The 15,519-nt window shown below is 44.1% G+C and overlaps 2 protein-coding genes across 5 annotated transcripts in view; one reads left to right on the forward strand and one right to left on the reverse strand.

Moving 5' to 3' along the window:
- Window positions 1-9,309, forward strand: part of COL23A1 (collagen type XXIII alpha 1 chain) — a 172,507-nt gene extending 163,198 nt beyond the window's left edge. Inside the window, exons 17-28 of the mRNA XM_027682443.1 lie at window positions 17-106; window positions 458-529; window positions 1,345-1,386; window positions 2,203-2,229; window positions 2,680-2,751; window positions 2,843-2,896; window positions 3,169-3,195; window positions 3,672-3,725; window positions 4,326-4,412; window positions 5,807-5,884; window positions 8,295-8,333; window positions 9,244-9,309. Coding sequence (XP_027538244.1) covers window positions 17-106; window positions 458-529; window positions 1,345-1,386; window positions 2,203-2,229; window positions 2,680-2,751; window positions 2,843-2,896; window positions 3,169-3,195; window positions 3,672-3,725; window positions 4,326-4,412; window positions 5,807-5,884; window positions 8,295-8,333; window positions 9,244-9,246 — 645 coding nt within the window. The 3' untranslated portion in view covers window positions 9,247-9,309. The remainder of the gene's footprint in view (window positions 1-16; window positions 107-457; window positions 530-1,344; window positions 1,387-2,202; window positions 2,230-2,679; window positions 2,752-2,842; window positions 2,897-3,168; window positions 3,196-3,671; window positions 3,726-4,325; window positions 4,413-5,806; window positions 5,885-8,294; window positions 8,334-9,243) is intronic.
- HNRNPAB (heterogeneous nuclear ribonucleoprotein A/B) overlaps window positions 7,252-15,519 on the reverse strand; it is a 29,271-nt gene continuing 21,003 nt past the window's right edge. For 2 of the 4 annotated variants that reach the window (XM_027682453.1, XM_027682456.1), the window contains one exon: window positions 7,252-7,820. The gene's annotated coding sequence lies outside the window, so the exon portion shown is untranslated. Of the gene's footprint in view, window positions 12,032-15,519 lie in introns of all 4 variants that reach the window. The other 2 variants (XM_027682451.1, XM_027682454.1) reach the window with 2 other exon arrangements.

Below are 15,519 nucleotides of genomic sequence, written 5' to 3' on the forward strand. Positions count from 1 at the left end.
TTCTGTCAACTTGCAGGGTCCCAAAGGAGCAAAGGGTGACCAGGGCAGCACGGGGATCACGGGGCAGAAAGGAGAGACAGGAGAAATGGGCTTAGCGGGTCCACCGGTAAGTCCCTCTCTGTCCTGTCCATCTGCTGCTTGGCTCTTTAATGTCACTTCTGCAAATGCTCAGAGCGTGGCCAGGTTGGCAGATTTAAGCAGTGACCTGTCCACACCATGTTGCCATGGAAGCCGGTGAATGCAGGAGCTTTGAATTTGCATTTCTAAGGATGATGATAACAGCTCGTTCAGAAGGTACCAAGGAGGAGAAAAATCTTTCTTCAAAGCCCCCCGGGGAATGAACATGAGCTTTGCTTGAGCCAAGGCTGGAGTTTAGAGGGGGACAAATGTATTTTTCTCTCTTGTTTTTGCTTTCCTGGAAGATGCACCACATCAACGGTACATTTTTATCTTTTAGGGAGCAGAAGGGCCAAAAGGAGACAAAGGAGAAAAAGGAGACACCGGCTCACCATGTCTGCAGAACAATCATGTAAGATCTCGGCAACAAAAAGCCTCTTCCATGATGTGGGTCAGGCAAAGTTGGGGGTTGCAGGCTGGACCTGTCAGTCCTGTATCCATCAGCAAAACCCTACTGTTGTCTCCAAAAACTTTCAGAAGTGACTAAATAAGGTTTATTTGTTAGGGAAGAGCAGTTTGCACACTCAGCACTACGAAGTTACTTTAGATTTTGCATAGATGGTTGAGATACTGGATGCTGCTGTTATAATTGTTTTGTTCTCAAAACACAGTAAGCTCCTTGCAGTTGTATGGGATTTCTGCATCCTTTTTTCCTTATTCATGCTTATTGCTTAATAAAAAAAGAAGTGGTAGGTTTTGATAGTTTGGGGTTTTTTTAAATAATGACAGGAAAGTTCTAATTTTGTTCAGGGTGTTGGTTTGGGGGTTTGTTTTTTTGTCATGCATGTGGGGTTTTTTTGGGGGGGAAGTGGTTTTGTTTTGTTGGCTTTTGTGGTTTTGGGGTTTATTTTTTTAATTAAAAAGTCTGGTTTTCTCCAGTCTGTGCAAAAAATGGCATCACTACATCCGTTTTATGACTGGCAAATACACTGAGTGGTGTTGGTCAGGCCTCTTACTCTAGAGGCTACTTTGATTATTCGTGTGCTTATAAAGATTCTTTTATTTATAAATACTACAAGCAACTCTTTGATTAGCAGATACTTTGATTAAAGCCATTAAATCAGAGGGCTTTAAAACATGATTCTGGGTTTTGTGAGGTTTCCACTGGAGAACTGCCTCGTCTCTATGCCCAGCCTTGTTAACGTGCCACTTAATTCCCTTCCACAGATCATACCTGAGCCTGGACCCCCTGGATTACCCGGCCCTATGGTAGGACACTGGAGAGTGATTGCTGCAGATTTGTTATTGCAATATGTGATTAGTCAAGGACAAAGGGTGGTTTGCTTTGTTTAACCATGGTGGGCTGCTGTGAATCTGGGAAAAAAAGTCAGGGAAGAGCTACAGCGCTGTGTTGTTTGGAGAGATGAAAGCACCTGTTTCAGGAAAGTGCATCAGCATTTGTGGCTCATTTTGCACATAGCCAAGTTGTTCCTTGGGATGGAGAAATGATAAAGCCTTATGGGATGGGAAAATCTGTTCCCCACCATGATGGTGTCTGTATTCCCTAAATTTGCCCACGTCAGTAAGTTCTTTGCCATCAGCTGCACGGGGAGAGGATGCAGGTGGTGAACATGTGAAGCACTTCTGATGCAGATATCTGAGGGGTTTGGTGTCTAAAATGCTCCAAAAGGAGCTGTCAAAGGCATCTGGAAGGCCAGGATGTCTCTGCTGAGTCCGAGATTCACCTTGAGAGACCATGTGTCAAAACCAGGTGGCCTTCATAACCTCTGAGGTGTCCCAGCTGTGCCCAAGCTTGCTGTCATTCGCTTCAGCAAAATTTTGGGAGGGCTCTTGCTCCCCAAAACTCGTGTTGCAGAGCTTTATTTGTCCCATGTTACACTAAGTGGTCCTTTCCAGCTCCCCTTCCCCCTAATTTGATATCAGAGGACCAAATAAACTGCCACCTGTTATTTGGCCAGCCATTGTCAGACCATAATTTGAGCAAGAAATGGTTTGGGAAGGAAACTTTAGGATGTGTTTATAAATTCTGTTTTTTTTTCAAATGCACCATTGTCTTTCCCACAGGGCCCTCCAGGAATCCAGGGGCCTAAAGTAAGTCAATAAATTAAATGTCACCCAGTTTCCCAGCTGCCAGTGCATTATTTACAGGCTCACAAAAGGCCTGTCAGCTCTGGAGACTGACTTTTTTTTTTTTTTTTGGGTCACTGTTGTCACAACAAATCCCTTGGTTACACTGTTCAGCAGTTGGTGTTCCAGAAAACAAGCAGTTTGTCCTTCCAAACACATTTACGACCCAAAACCCTCCTCCAGCACAGAGTCCTGAGGGCTGGCAGCACATGTGAGTCAGGGTTTCCAAACCAAAAGGCTTCAACCTGCATTTTCAACTGTTTTCTTACATGACTTGGTCAAGAGGAAAACATGGCCAGCAGTGTGGGTGAAAGCATCCCAGAGAAGGGGGCAGGGGAGGTGGTGGGTGTGTGGGGTGGCTGCCCTGGGCAGAGCTGCCAGCTCTCCTTGGCTGATGCCATTTTATTTATGCAGGGTTTGGACGGTGCAAAGGGAGAAAAAGGTGACACTGGTGAGAAGGGGGACCACGGTGACACTGGACCTGCTGTGAGTAGTTTTCCCAAACCTCATTTCTGGCTGTTGACAGCAACCTGCCTGACAGCAACAACCCCAATGCCCTGTTTCTGTGTAACTTCAGGGTCTCCCGGGCGCTCCAGGGCTCATTGGTTTACCTGGCACCAAAGGAGAGAAGGTAATCAATCCTTGGGGTGGGAGAGGAGAGGTGGCATTGGGGTGTAATCCTAAAACAAGGGCTGAGTCCAGCCAGAGCTGCAGAGCTGGGCTGACCAGCACTACCCTGGTGGGTCACAAGGAGCAGCCTCCAACCCCAGGGGCTGCTGAGTGAGCCTGTGCTCTTACTACCATATTACACCAACTGGATATAAGTTTGTCTGCAACACCAAACTCAACACAGCACGTCTTAATTTTCATTTTATGTCTTGATTTTTATTTTTACAACCGCAGGGAAAGCCAGGGGAGCCAGGATTGGATGTGAGTATGGAAACCATTAATTATTTATGTATAAACATGAATAACATGCATGTAACTTGAGATTGTTGGAAAAATATGTAGCCAAGATTGTATAGACTACTCTCCCTTCAACACAGTGCCCATGGAATGATGTCTGTAGGAAAGGGCTGAATTCAGACCAGTTGGTTGGATACTTCCCCTGCACAGTGGAACTGCTCAGCTAAAGGTGCTGTGGGGGTTTTCCTTTCCAATTGAGGATATTTGTATGGGATTCAGTCAAATGAAACTCTAATACCTGTAACATTACCGGGGTGTGGTGGAGCACTCCAGCTTTCCCAAGAAATTGCTGACACACAAAGTAAAACAGGAAGAAAATGTCATTCTTCACCACGGCAGGACGGGCTGATGAACTGAGATGCCAGGATGTTCACAGGCTGAACTTACAAAACCTTTTTTTTTTTGTCCTCTTTTTCCCCACCTAAAAACTGTTGTGATAGGGTTTCCCAGGTCTCAGAGGAGAGAAAGGAGAGAGAAGTGAAAGAGGCGAGAAGGTGAGTGGGTTATGGCTGCAGACACGTTCATGGGGCAGGACAGGCTGCTCTTTCTGCCAGGTTGCCCTGGGTGCTGATCCTCTCTTGGCTGTTTCTTAAGTAATTCCTGAAAGGCCTTACACAAGTACTTGCCCGGTCCCAGAGTAGGGCAGGACAGGCACTTAACTCCTACCCACTTGGAAGAGCTTTTGACCCCCACCCACAGCACCACCACTGTGGGGAAATGGAGCAGCCTGACAGCTCCAGGTTGCAAAGAATTGCTGGTCTTGGTTTCTAGACCTTGAAAATAGATCCAAGGCAAAGGTTTTGCTACAGGGATCCTTAAACAAATGGATGCCCAGCTGAGGCCAGGGCAGTGGCTGGAAGCTGCTGCTCCCACTTGCTGTCAGATACCAACATTTAGTCAATCAATTATCTATTATAATATCTCCACCCAGCTTTTAACTAAAGATTTTCACTTTGATTTAATTACTCAGCTGAGGTTACACTTGTGCAACTGTCCCTCCTCTGGGTGAGGAGTGGGGCTCTGTAAGTGCTGTGAGACATAAAGCAAAGGTGTTCCTTCTCCTTTTTCCTGATATTTTCCTGTTGTGCTGACAGGGTGAGCGAGGAATACCGGGGAGGAAAGGAGCCAAGGGGCAGAAGGGGGAACCAGGCCCCCCTGGACTGGATCAGCCTTGTCCCGTGGTACGTCTTCCATTTCCCTCATCCTGAGCTCGGGTTGCTGGGGCTGAAAAGGAGCCACAGCTTTTCAGTCAGGGAAAAAGAGGGAGGATTTGGGAGTTCTCTGTTTTGCAGTAAATCAGAGCAGATGGTTATTGTTTTCTCACTTTTCTTACTGGTTTATCTGCACTGCTGGAAGCTTACTGCTCGCTGTAAGGGCTCCTCACTGGCCAGATGGGAGCGAGACACAGCAGTAAAAATAAAGGATCTTTGTGTAAAGACCTTCTTATTGTAGTCAGGAACAATGGACCTCAGTAGAGCTCTTCAGGAGATAGTGTGAAGCTGCAGGCCTGGCTTCTGAGCACGTCTGAAATCAGGGAGTAACTGGGTGCTGTGGATGGGAGGTGATTTGAAAACAAGGTCAGCTCTATCCATTCATCCCAGCAAACCCAGCGAGGGACGAGCCTGGGGAAGTGTCTTGGAGTTGATGCCACCATAGTTCTGCCGAAGAGAAGTGATGGATGAGCTGGAGCTGGAGCTCCCCAGGCTGCCAAGAAGTGCCTCTGGGAGAAGAGACCTCCCTGGGTTTCTCTGCCTGTGGCTCAGATCTGTCCCTTCTCAGACACATCCCGGGCCACCACTGTGCAGTGTCTGCAGAGACAGGCTTTCCAGGAAACCTCCTGGGTGTTTGAGCCAGGGGAACCTGGATCTCCCAAGTTGACTTCCAGAACCTCTCATTCACCAGAAAAAAAACAAAAATCTAGACTGATTTCAAAGTTATTTGATCTGGTAAAATTTACCTCCTTTTCATTACTGTTTTTCATATAATGACTAAAACCAGAGAGATCCTTTCCCTAAAGTGCTTTGAGAGTGCAGGATGAAAAGTATCAAATATTGAACTGAAACTACTTAAATGTACCTGTTTAAGATCTTAGTTCAGAGGCACCAAATAGTGCCAGGTACTTGCTCTAACATGATCCAAAAACCCATTTCTTGTCTAAATGTGTGACTTTTCCTCAGCCTGCCAGCACAGTTATGGCAGCCAAAGCTGTTGTGTAGCTCCACCATACCAGCAAAAAGCTCCTTTAGTTATATGCTTTATTTTGCCTGGAGATTGAATGTGAACTACAATTAATTTTTTCCTCCCTCAACATGTTGGGTGATTTACCTCTTACCTCTCTGACCGTGCTGTTACAAATGTGAATCTCTGGTTTGTGTATAGATGATCTTTCCCAGATGACAGACTCTGCGTGTCTGTGAATTCCCTACCATAAAACCACTCTGCTGACTTGCTGTGTCATCAGAAATGGAGCTGTGAAGCTCTAGATCCGTCCTCCTCCTCTGCTGAAACATGGGTGTCTGTCTGAGTTACTTCTGGTCCTTTATCATTCTCAACAAGCAGTTGTTTTTCCAAACAGGGAGATCATAGCATTGCAGGCAGCAAAAGGGAGCCAGGTTTGCCAGGCCTGGATGGGCTGAGTGTGCCCTGCCCTTTGGTACAGTATCTGCTCTCTGCCTTTCTTGCATGGCTTGTTGTGTGTGTTCCTGCTGTGGCCAAGCCCTGTCCTGAGAAGCAAATCCCTCCAGGGAGAGGAAGGACGCAAGGCAGCAGGGCTGGAACGAGATGTTTCACTTTGGCATTTGGGGAAGGATGCCAATGTGTTGTTCCTGCTTCCTCCCAGTTAAAATGCTTTTAGATAAGGAGTGTAAACCATGGGAGATCATGTAGAGGATGCTGGTCCCTTCATGGCAACAGATGCTCAAAGTTAGCTACGGTTTCTCTCAGCACCTGTGGCCCAGTTTGGTTCCCCTCATGCTGGTACAGCCCTGTGAGTCCCATTCCTAGCTGGGATTTGAAAAGCTTCCCTCAAATGAAGGGGCAGCCCTGCAGAGCAGGGTCACCAGCACTCTGGGCATCAGGAGGGCTTTGCTGTGTCAGCACAGAGCTCAGGTTGGGTCCAGTGGTTATGCAGGAAGGTTCGTGCTCTCCTCCCCAAAAGGGCTCTGCTCCACTAGTCATTGTTTTATTTTCATTTTTTTTAACCATAGAAAATGCTGCATGTCAGATGATTTGCAGTTGTCCTCAGAGAAACAAAAGGGCAGTAAGCTGTTTCTCTTTCAAAAAGTTAAATTACTTTCAGATGTGTCAAAGAAACCAATTCCTAACAGCAGGCCCGCTCCAACTCTCCACATTTACTCCCCAGAGATGTTCTATTCACCAAGCATCTCCCATCTTAACTGTACAGAAAACACAGGACCTCTGTATTGAAGGCATTGTAAACTGCAGTAGGTGATTTCTCCAAGATGTAATTACAACATGACCAGTTAGTAAAGCCCTTGCACATCTCCCTGTTTGTGTATATGAAGGGCAGTTGCATGTTGGTTGGAACGGTGACTTTGTTCTCCACCCCACTGTGTGTTGGAGGCTTTCTGGGCTCTCAGTGATGGCTTTTAGTAGTCCAGGAGCATCAGCACGAGCCTTACACACAGGTCACAAAGCTCTTTTTAAGTTGACAAGTCATTTTGGAATCACTTCAGTGAAACCTGGTAGAAAGGCTGGAGTTTTATGATGACCAAAGTACTTTGAGGAAGGAGAAAAACCCAGGGCAGAAATCAACTCTGTGACCATCCGTGGTAGGGTGTGCTTTAACAGCAAGTCAGGATGTTTCTTGGTCAAACAACTGCTCTGCACCTTGTCCCCTGTACCCTTCACCCCCAGACAACTCTGGCAAATGTACCAGTTGCACTTTTCTTATGAATAGTTATGGATGAAAATACTGACCGTGTCTGCAGAAAAATGTGTGTTTTCTAACTAATGTCACAGGAAAGCATGTGAAAATAACTTGACTTCTTACACTGTGAGTAGCTGGAGAGGGTAACCTTACTTCACTGCATCTGTTTTATTGGGCATAGGCTATTTTACATATAAAATCAATACAGAATACAAAAAATGTGATGACTGACATTTACAGTAAAAAATGTAAAATTGCATTTTGACCTCTGTTTGCACTGGCAGTTCCCTCTGCTGCACACACACCCCCGTGGCTTCCCACCCCCGGGGAACCTGAGGTGGCTCTGAGGGAAGGGTCAGTGCACGTGTGCTCTCTGTGGCTCTACATGCAGAAATTCATGTAATCGGAGATCCAAGAGCCTTAAAAAATTCCAGCATCACAAAAGGCAGCTGAAGTCAGCTATTTCTTCTAAAGTGTCTTGAAAGAGCTGGTCATACAAAGCCCATTCCTCTTCTAAGGGGCTCCTTCCTTTTCAGTGCTCTCCTCCCAGTCAGTGAGCTCTTCTCTGGCTTTCTGGTTTTTGTGTGCTTCTTGAATCTCCGTTGGAACAAGACAAATATTTTCACTCCCTTTGCATAGTCCACAACTCATCCTATGTCAATCAGTTCAGCAACTCAAGATTTCTTAAAGAAACTAAGTACTGCAGGATCAAATTTAACACAATCAGGATACCATCCAGGAAAAAAAAGACCTACATCACCTCCCCCCAGCTGAAAAGCACATTTTAACAGAAAGTACATTTCCACATCATGCTTTCCATATTTATGTCTGATTGCAAAAACCACTACCTCATAAAACAGATTATGAAGTTAATGAACTGTGGTTTCAAATCTTTATATTTGTTCACTTTTTTTTTTTTTGTTTAAAGGAAAACAGAAAGTGTAGATTTCTGATTTTTTTTTACCCTGGGGTCTATTCAATTTTGTGTTGTGTGTGACACATGGATTACATTGCCTGCATATTTATTGTTGTGCATATACAGTAAATGGGTTTTGCATGGTAATTAACAGTGCTGCTAAACTATTCATTGTTGTGACAACTGAGCTTCAGGTTTTTGGGTCTGACACTTAAGCCACTGTCAAGAAAACTGAATCTGTAAATTCAATTTTTGCAGGGACCAGACGGACTGCCAGTAGCAGGATGTTGGCATAAGGTACAGTAACATTAACAACTGTATATCCTTGAACAGGCCCCAAGTAATTTTTCTGGCTGCATGATGACTGTTTGCCCTGCTGCATGTCCTTTATGTGCCTGGCAGACATAACGTCATGCCTTGGGAGAGCAGGATTCCAGCAGCTTCATGTCGTGTTCCCCACTGCTCTAGATTGGTGCTGGGAACACCAAGAACTTGCTAAGCACAAAAAAATCATTGTTGTTAATACTGTCAGTAGAATGCCTTTTACAGGCTTGCTCAGGCTTTTGTTATGGCCCAGGCAGCTTAGGAACCACCTGTGGAAAGGCTGCAGCACTCTGCAAGATGTGCTCCTATAACTTACTCAGCTCATAACCTCTAGATGAGAATTTTACAGCGGGTTATTGCTTAGTTGCAGAGTTACAAACATTTATGGCCAAACAAGGGCTCTTCTGCCACTGTAAATATAACCCACAGCCACCACACTGGCTGAGTGCTCCAATACCCTGGTGCAGGTAATTCATTCCATCTCCTGCACCCAGAACAGCCAGGGGTGTTAAGTGCTAATGCAGCCTGGGAGAATGAGGAAAGATGTGTCCACTGGGACATGAGGATTTAATCCAGACTTGCAGGAGGATGCTCATTCTCTGACAAGGGGACGACACTGAAGCTGAGAGGAATCACTAACCCAGTTGTATGTGGATGCAGTTGGGAGTTAACAGCAAGCATGTTACTAACTGGTTGCAAACCCTCAGTTAGAATGTGAGCACACCCTTAGTACATCAAAGTTTTTAATTCTGTGTAAGTCATTTGGATGTCTTGTTAATATTAAAAGAAATCTGAATGCCAATCCTTATAATACTAACAATAAGATTAGTAAGGAATGGAGCATTTATCTGATTAAAATGTTTGTCTGTGTGTTCTTTTTCAGTGATCCCTAAGCATGAAGCACAATATGTAAATAATGTGATATATTTTGATCTTTTTAATTTTTGTATAAAAAAAGGAAAAAAAAAAACTTTCGACAGTAATATATTGACCTTTTTTTATACTGGATTCTGACATTTACGGACTTGGAAAATATTGTAAAGCTCCCAAACCCATAAAATACACATGGTAACACCAGGATTTGATAAAGGTACTGCTGCCAGTAGCTGGGAATGAACAGTATTTTCACTGCTCGTGCTGCTGTGTGAACTAACAGTACTGAGCCAGCTGCTCGTGTGCCTCATCGCATGGAGTAAACCCCTGTCCTAGTCTGGCTCTCACCTCTCTATCTGCATTGCACATGCACATTGAAAGGGTGAAAGAACCTGGCTGAAAACAAAGAAAAAGAGGATGCAGCCCTGAAAATGGAAGAAGCTGCTGTAAGCTGTCTGGTCAGACAGGAGAAGGACTTGCAACCTGCAGAGGAGACAAAGCCGAGCTCCGTTCGTCGCTGCTGCCAGGGTGGGAACAGCAGCTCTGGGGCTGAATAGAACAACCCTGACTGCCTGGGGTTATTTCTACAACCATGAGAAGCTTTTTTCCCCTCAAGGGGAAGCACCTCTGGGTCCTGTTCTGGGGTCTGTTCCTGAAGATGTGCCAGCACTTTGTTACTGTGGAAGCCGAATTCCCCAGGAAGCCTCCGCTGGAGAATTTCCAAACAAAAAAACGTGGCAATACTTTCAGTGCAGAGAGTTGCAGGACAGGGAGGGCTCTGCTGAAGTCCCTTCTTAAACAACAGAGCACATAATTTTGCTGTTGGGATTCCTAGAACTTGGGAGTTTGGAGTATTTAATTGTCTTGTTTTGTGGGTTTCATTTACTTTTTATTTTTTCTCGGTTTACATGGTTTTAACTGTAAACTAACTCTGCACACTCCTCTTGTCTTCTTCCTTCTCTCCCCCTTTTCAGTCTCTTCCTTTAAACTATCTCAGGCACATCTCATGCAGAGCAGGGCAATGAATAAAAGGATTATTATTTTGATATCTGCATAAGCCACTGCAAGATCGATTAAAAACTATTCCTCAGTTCCCGTTTTTTAAGAAGTTGAAAAAAACAGAGGCTGTGCAGTAGAGAGCCATAAACAATTATTTCAAAGAGGAAAAGGATGGCTTACAGCCGAGTCTGTTCAGCTTACAATGAAGATCAAGAGGCAACCAGATTCCTTTACAGGGAGGAGATACTTTCTATTAACAAGTTCTTAAACTGAACAGAGAAACATGTACAAATATTCATCCAATGGGTAGAAGCTGAAGCTACACAAACTCAAATAAGCAAGCTGTGGATTTTTATTGGTGAGACTGGTTAGTCCTAACCAGGCCAGTGATGTAATCCCCATCACCTTAATGCCATTTTGATTTAACAGTTCATTTCTGGAGGAAATACTTTAGCCCCAGACAAGTTGCTGGGTTCTGTGTGGGCATCTTAGGTGAAATGAAGAGCCTGACCATGATATCAAACAGATGATATCAGGGTTCTTTGTGGCCTTGATCTTAAAGAATACAGAAGGGAGTAATTTTTGGTGCCCTGAGTAGATCCAAAAACCTCTGTTAGATTCTTGCTTCACTGCAACTCTTACTGCAGCTACTGCCAGAGAGGGCTTGAGAGAGGGATGTGACTGTCCAGGTGCAACTGCCCTGTACAAGCTGACCTAGTGCTACAGGAATTCTTGCTCCAGTGTTCTGAAGAACAGTGGGAATGTGCTTTGTGCTCTGTGCAGGTTGGGTGATGTCTGTGGGTTACCTGTGACTGGATCCTGGGTGTCCTTGAGCTCATCCCTTTAGCTGGGAGGGTGTGTTGTGTGCTGGTCAGTGCTGCACTGCCCATCTGCCTTGCTGGGTGTGGACACAGAAGATTTAAGGGCTGTAGGCAGTGAACTTGTTACCTGTCGTTGTTGGCTGCTTAGGGTCTACACCTACACATCGCTTGTGGCTATACTTGGCATTTTCACCAGTTACTCACCATTCTCTTGGTCACCATATAGATTAAATCCATGTAAATTCATATCAACTAACAAATCAAGAAACAAGAATTATGTAACTCAAAACAGCAATGAAAATGCATTTTATTTACTTCCATTTCATGTTCTTAGCTATCACTTTTGGTGTAGGGGTTTTTAAAGGCATAAGGAGCAGCTAACAAGCTCCCACTGGTTTTTAGTGCTTTTGAAAAACCCCTTTATTGTCCCAAATTAAAGCTAAAAAAATCTTCTGTGAAAGGTTGAAGGCAAATCTCTCATTGATGTCTCCAGGAAGATCTGTAATTGTTCCCTTAATGTACAGTTGCTCTTCCCATCTGCCACAGTCATCTCCAAATTAAAAGTAATTCACTACTCCAAACCACACTGTGGGCTTCTACACTCAAATTCCTGCCCGTGTCCTGATCACGGAACCTCTTTCAGTATCAATGAGAGTTCAGTCCCCAGAATGACTGCAGAAAGCACAAGAATCTGGAAGTGTCCACAAACAATCTACAATGCAGATAGAAAAGTCTTGTTTTACATACGCTGGCAAAAACTAAACAGCTTTCTATCTAGCTCCTACTTGAAGAAGTTTGATATCACTGAAGCTACAAGACAAGCTAACCTCCAAAGCTTATGAAATTATATTAAAATTTATATTTTCTCTGAGGAAATACCCCGAAGTCCTATTATCTTCAGGTAAACAAGTCAGTATTCCGTCTTCAACTTGTGGAATATCCAGTGCTTGTAGGCATCAACTGTGACCACTGCCAGGCCTGCAAAACATTGATACAGAATACCAGAATAGTGCTTTACCTATTGCTCCTCGCCATCCCCCTCCCAGCACAGAGCTCTGCTGCCACAGCACCCGGGACATTGATTGTTAGGGAGGAAGAGCTCGTTTGGAATCACCTAAACCTCGTAACCAGGGTGCTTATTCCCCATCCCTGAGACGCAGCCTGACCACTCACAGTGTTTCCACACCACTCAAGGAAGGTTGGAATTATTTTCCTAGCACGGGACTACACCTGGTATCCAACACCCACCAGTGCCACACCTCAGCTGCCAAATGTTTTGGTGCTCACCTTTGGAAATTCCCAGGCAAATACCCTTGGGTTGGTTCATCCGTGCACCTGCAGCAGCGAGGGATGTTCAGGACATCTGAGTTACTGTCCCTGGACAGATCAGCCACCTGTGCTCAGTCACTTCTCTGGACTCCTGCCACTGCCATTCCCATCAGGAATGCTGGCAGGTATGGATCCTGCTGTATGCTGCTGCCACTTTGGCTATGAGGAACTAACCAGTCTCCAAGGCCTGTGGGTGGAACATCTCCTCTACCAACCCCTTCCACCACCAAAGCAGTGGAGCTCTGTGGAGAGCAGAGCTCCTGGGAGCAGAGCAGGGAATGGATCCCCAGGCAGGGCTGAGGTTCTGATTAGCACTTGAAGTCCCTCCTGGTCCTCAGCTGAGATCACGCATTTGACCTTTATGTTCTGAACTGAGTGTACCTGGTTCTCTACCCACGGCAGGGGGTTGGAACTAGATGACCTTTAAAGTTCCTTCAAACCCAAACCATTCTGTGATTATCAATCATATCATTCAGAGCAACAGACTGTATTAGAGGGACTGTTGGGTTTTGTGTGGATTGCAGAGAGTGTAAGAGGGAATCTGTTTAGACTTCCATGTGCCTTCCACACACACACACATATTTAGAAGAGTAGGTTGTTAAATACAGAGCAGTCATGATCTTATTGCAACGAGTTAAAAAAAGATGTGCTTTGCTCAGCAACTTCATGACAGATCAGTTGATTATTTTCTCCTTCCAGATGAAAATGTTTATGTGGGTCTTTTTGAATACTTCTGAGCTTGCAAATGGCTCACAAAGACAAATTTTACTTTTAGGTAGTACTGGCAGTCTTGCTCCAACTCAGTCATGCTCTCAGTCTCTCACAAAGCACAGGGCATTTTTTCCCCAGGAAACCTCTCTTGTTTTCCCCTCTGGTTGGAAAGAATGTGAGACTGTTTTACAGCAATTCTGAAGTGCAGCAAAATGTTACCACTATATGTCAGTAGCAATAAAGATGATTGACAGGGAGGCTGCTAATGCTTATGAAATGTGGGTCAGTCTGAGACTGAACAACTGATTTTTCTTGATCACTAAAATATTTGATATATTGACTTTATGGATTCATCAAGAGACATTCTGGGTAACACACTGAAGGTACTGATCTTGGGGGAACCTGAAACTCAGACAAATTTATTTTTGTTTCCTAGTTTACAAACCAAAATTCCTTTCCCTAATTAAAATGCCTGTGAAAGCACGGTGGTTTCCATTAGGTTAAGCTAACCATGTCTGCCTGCTGCCCGGGAGCAGAGGACAAGCAGCTTTCTTTAATGCTTGTTGTATTTAAAATTGTGGCTGACAATTATCTTTCCAGTTGCTACCAACATCCTCTCTCTAACACGCTGCAGGAAAGCAAAGTTCCCAAACTGAATCCTTAGGGCACAAGAGCTCACTTGAAACCCCTGAGAAGGTTTTTCAGCCACAAAGCTCTGCAGGCAGGGCTGCCTTGCCACGACACATGGCAAATGTGTTACGTGACTGACTCTGGCTGTGGTTGTGGGGGTTGTGTCAGTCCTGGTGCCCCAGGAGTGGTGATGCTGCACCCAACCCTAAGTATGGGGAGCACTCCCTAAAGCTTCTGGGGAGAATGGATTTAGGGGAGAGGGGAATATGGCCAAAAAACCCCACATGTGTAACTCCAGCAGTGCTGGGAGTGTGCTGGCAGCTCGAGAGGGCCCTTGCCAGAGCATGAACCCGATGATTTGGCCTGTGCTGATGGGGACAAGTGAGATTAATTAAGAGTTTTGCAGCTGAATCGTGGCTTGGCCAGTGAGTTCAGGAATATTTCTCTGGATTATGAAACAGGTGGCAGAGAAATCCTGATCTGCCTCCAAGCTGGAACCATTTCCAAGTGTCAATGAACCAAGATTTTACTTAAAAAAAAAAATCATCAAGATGTTGCCATGTGCTTTGTTTTATTCCCATGGAGGAGTCCTGTACTCACTGCTTCTGACACTTGCTGTATATAGAATGGTGATTTCCATATGGATTTTTCTCCTGTGTATTTAAAAATAAGAATGTTTCTTCTATGGTAAGCAACTTTCTGATGTGTTTTCTTTTTAGGAAACCAATAGGTGAAACATTTAGATGAGCTTTTGTCTTCTGTAATTTCATAAATTCAGCATTTTAAATTCTTAAGCAAACCAGCAAAACATTTCAGCAGCTCAAGACATCCCATGCAATGATGCAAAATAATCCATAGAGAATGACACAGGTTGACCTGTGGTTTTAAGATTATTACAGTAACCCATTAACCAGGCTAAATTTTTATACATATGGTTTTGCAGTCAGCCAAACAAAGCAGGCTCTTGGGCAAGAATGAAAGAACTCACTCACTGTAATGCATGAATAATTAAAGTTAATAATAAAATTTATTTAATTTAACTTTTTTAAATTTATTCAAATTATAAGATGGCAGAAATTTCCAGCTTTATAATGGTAAATAACTCCTCCCGTGGCTCCTTAGCCTGTCAGTATAATGTGTATTATGAAGGTGTATCAGAGCACAGATTTCCTGCTCAGCGAATGGTGATTCAATGCTGCCCTCTAGAGGAGATATTTTTAATACAAACAAATTTATGCAAATTTTATGCTCTGACACTGTCCCTTAATTGGCAGCACAGAGAGAGATGGGCACGACTTTTGCATAACTCTGTGGTTTGAACTGATATTTGTAAAACAGCAGTACACAGATAAAAACTTTGTTTTTTTCCAAAGCTGGTATTTCTTTCTTGGGAAATACCATCATATTCTCACATTTGCTTTTTCAGTCCCACTGTTGCCCAGATAATTTAAAACACTAAACAAATTAAATCTACCTGTAGTAGGTTACATGTCATGTTTCCATTTTTAAAATTTTGAGCATGAGAGCTTGGAATTATTTTCTTTAGAGAAAACAGATTTTTATTTAAGATATGAAAAAATATTAATAAAAAATGTAAAAAATTGAAACATCCCCAAACTACTTATCCTAGACAAATACTGCAGGTATGTGGGGTGAGTTTGGTTTCAATGTGCTCTAGCAGAGCTCAGTGTGTCCTCAGCAGGTGTCTAGGGCTGGAGTAGAACCTCAGGTTAATTTGGAACTCCTGAGTTTTACCTTTCATTACCTGCTGACATGCTGAGCAGCCCAGCCAGCCT

The sequence above is a fragment of the Neopelma chrysocephalum genome, unplaced genomic scaffold (genome assembly GCF_003984885.1).
Source record: "Neopelma chrysocephalum unplaced genomic scaffold, ASM398488v2 Primary Assembly neopelma1_63, whole genome shotgun sequence".
NCBI lineage: Eukaryota > Metazoa > Chordata > Aves > Passeriformes > Pipridae > Neopelma > Neopelma chrysocephalum.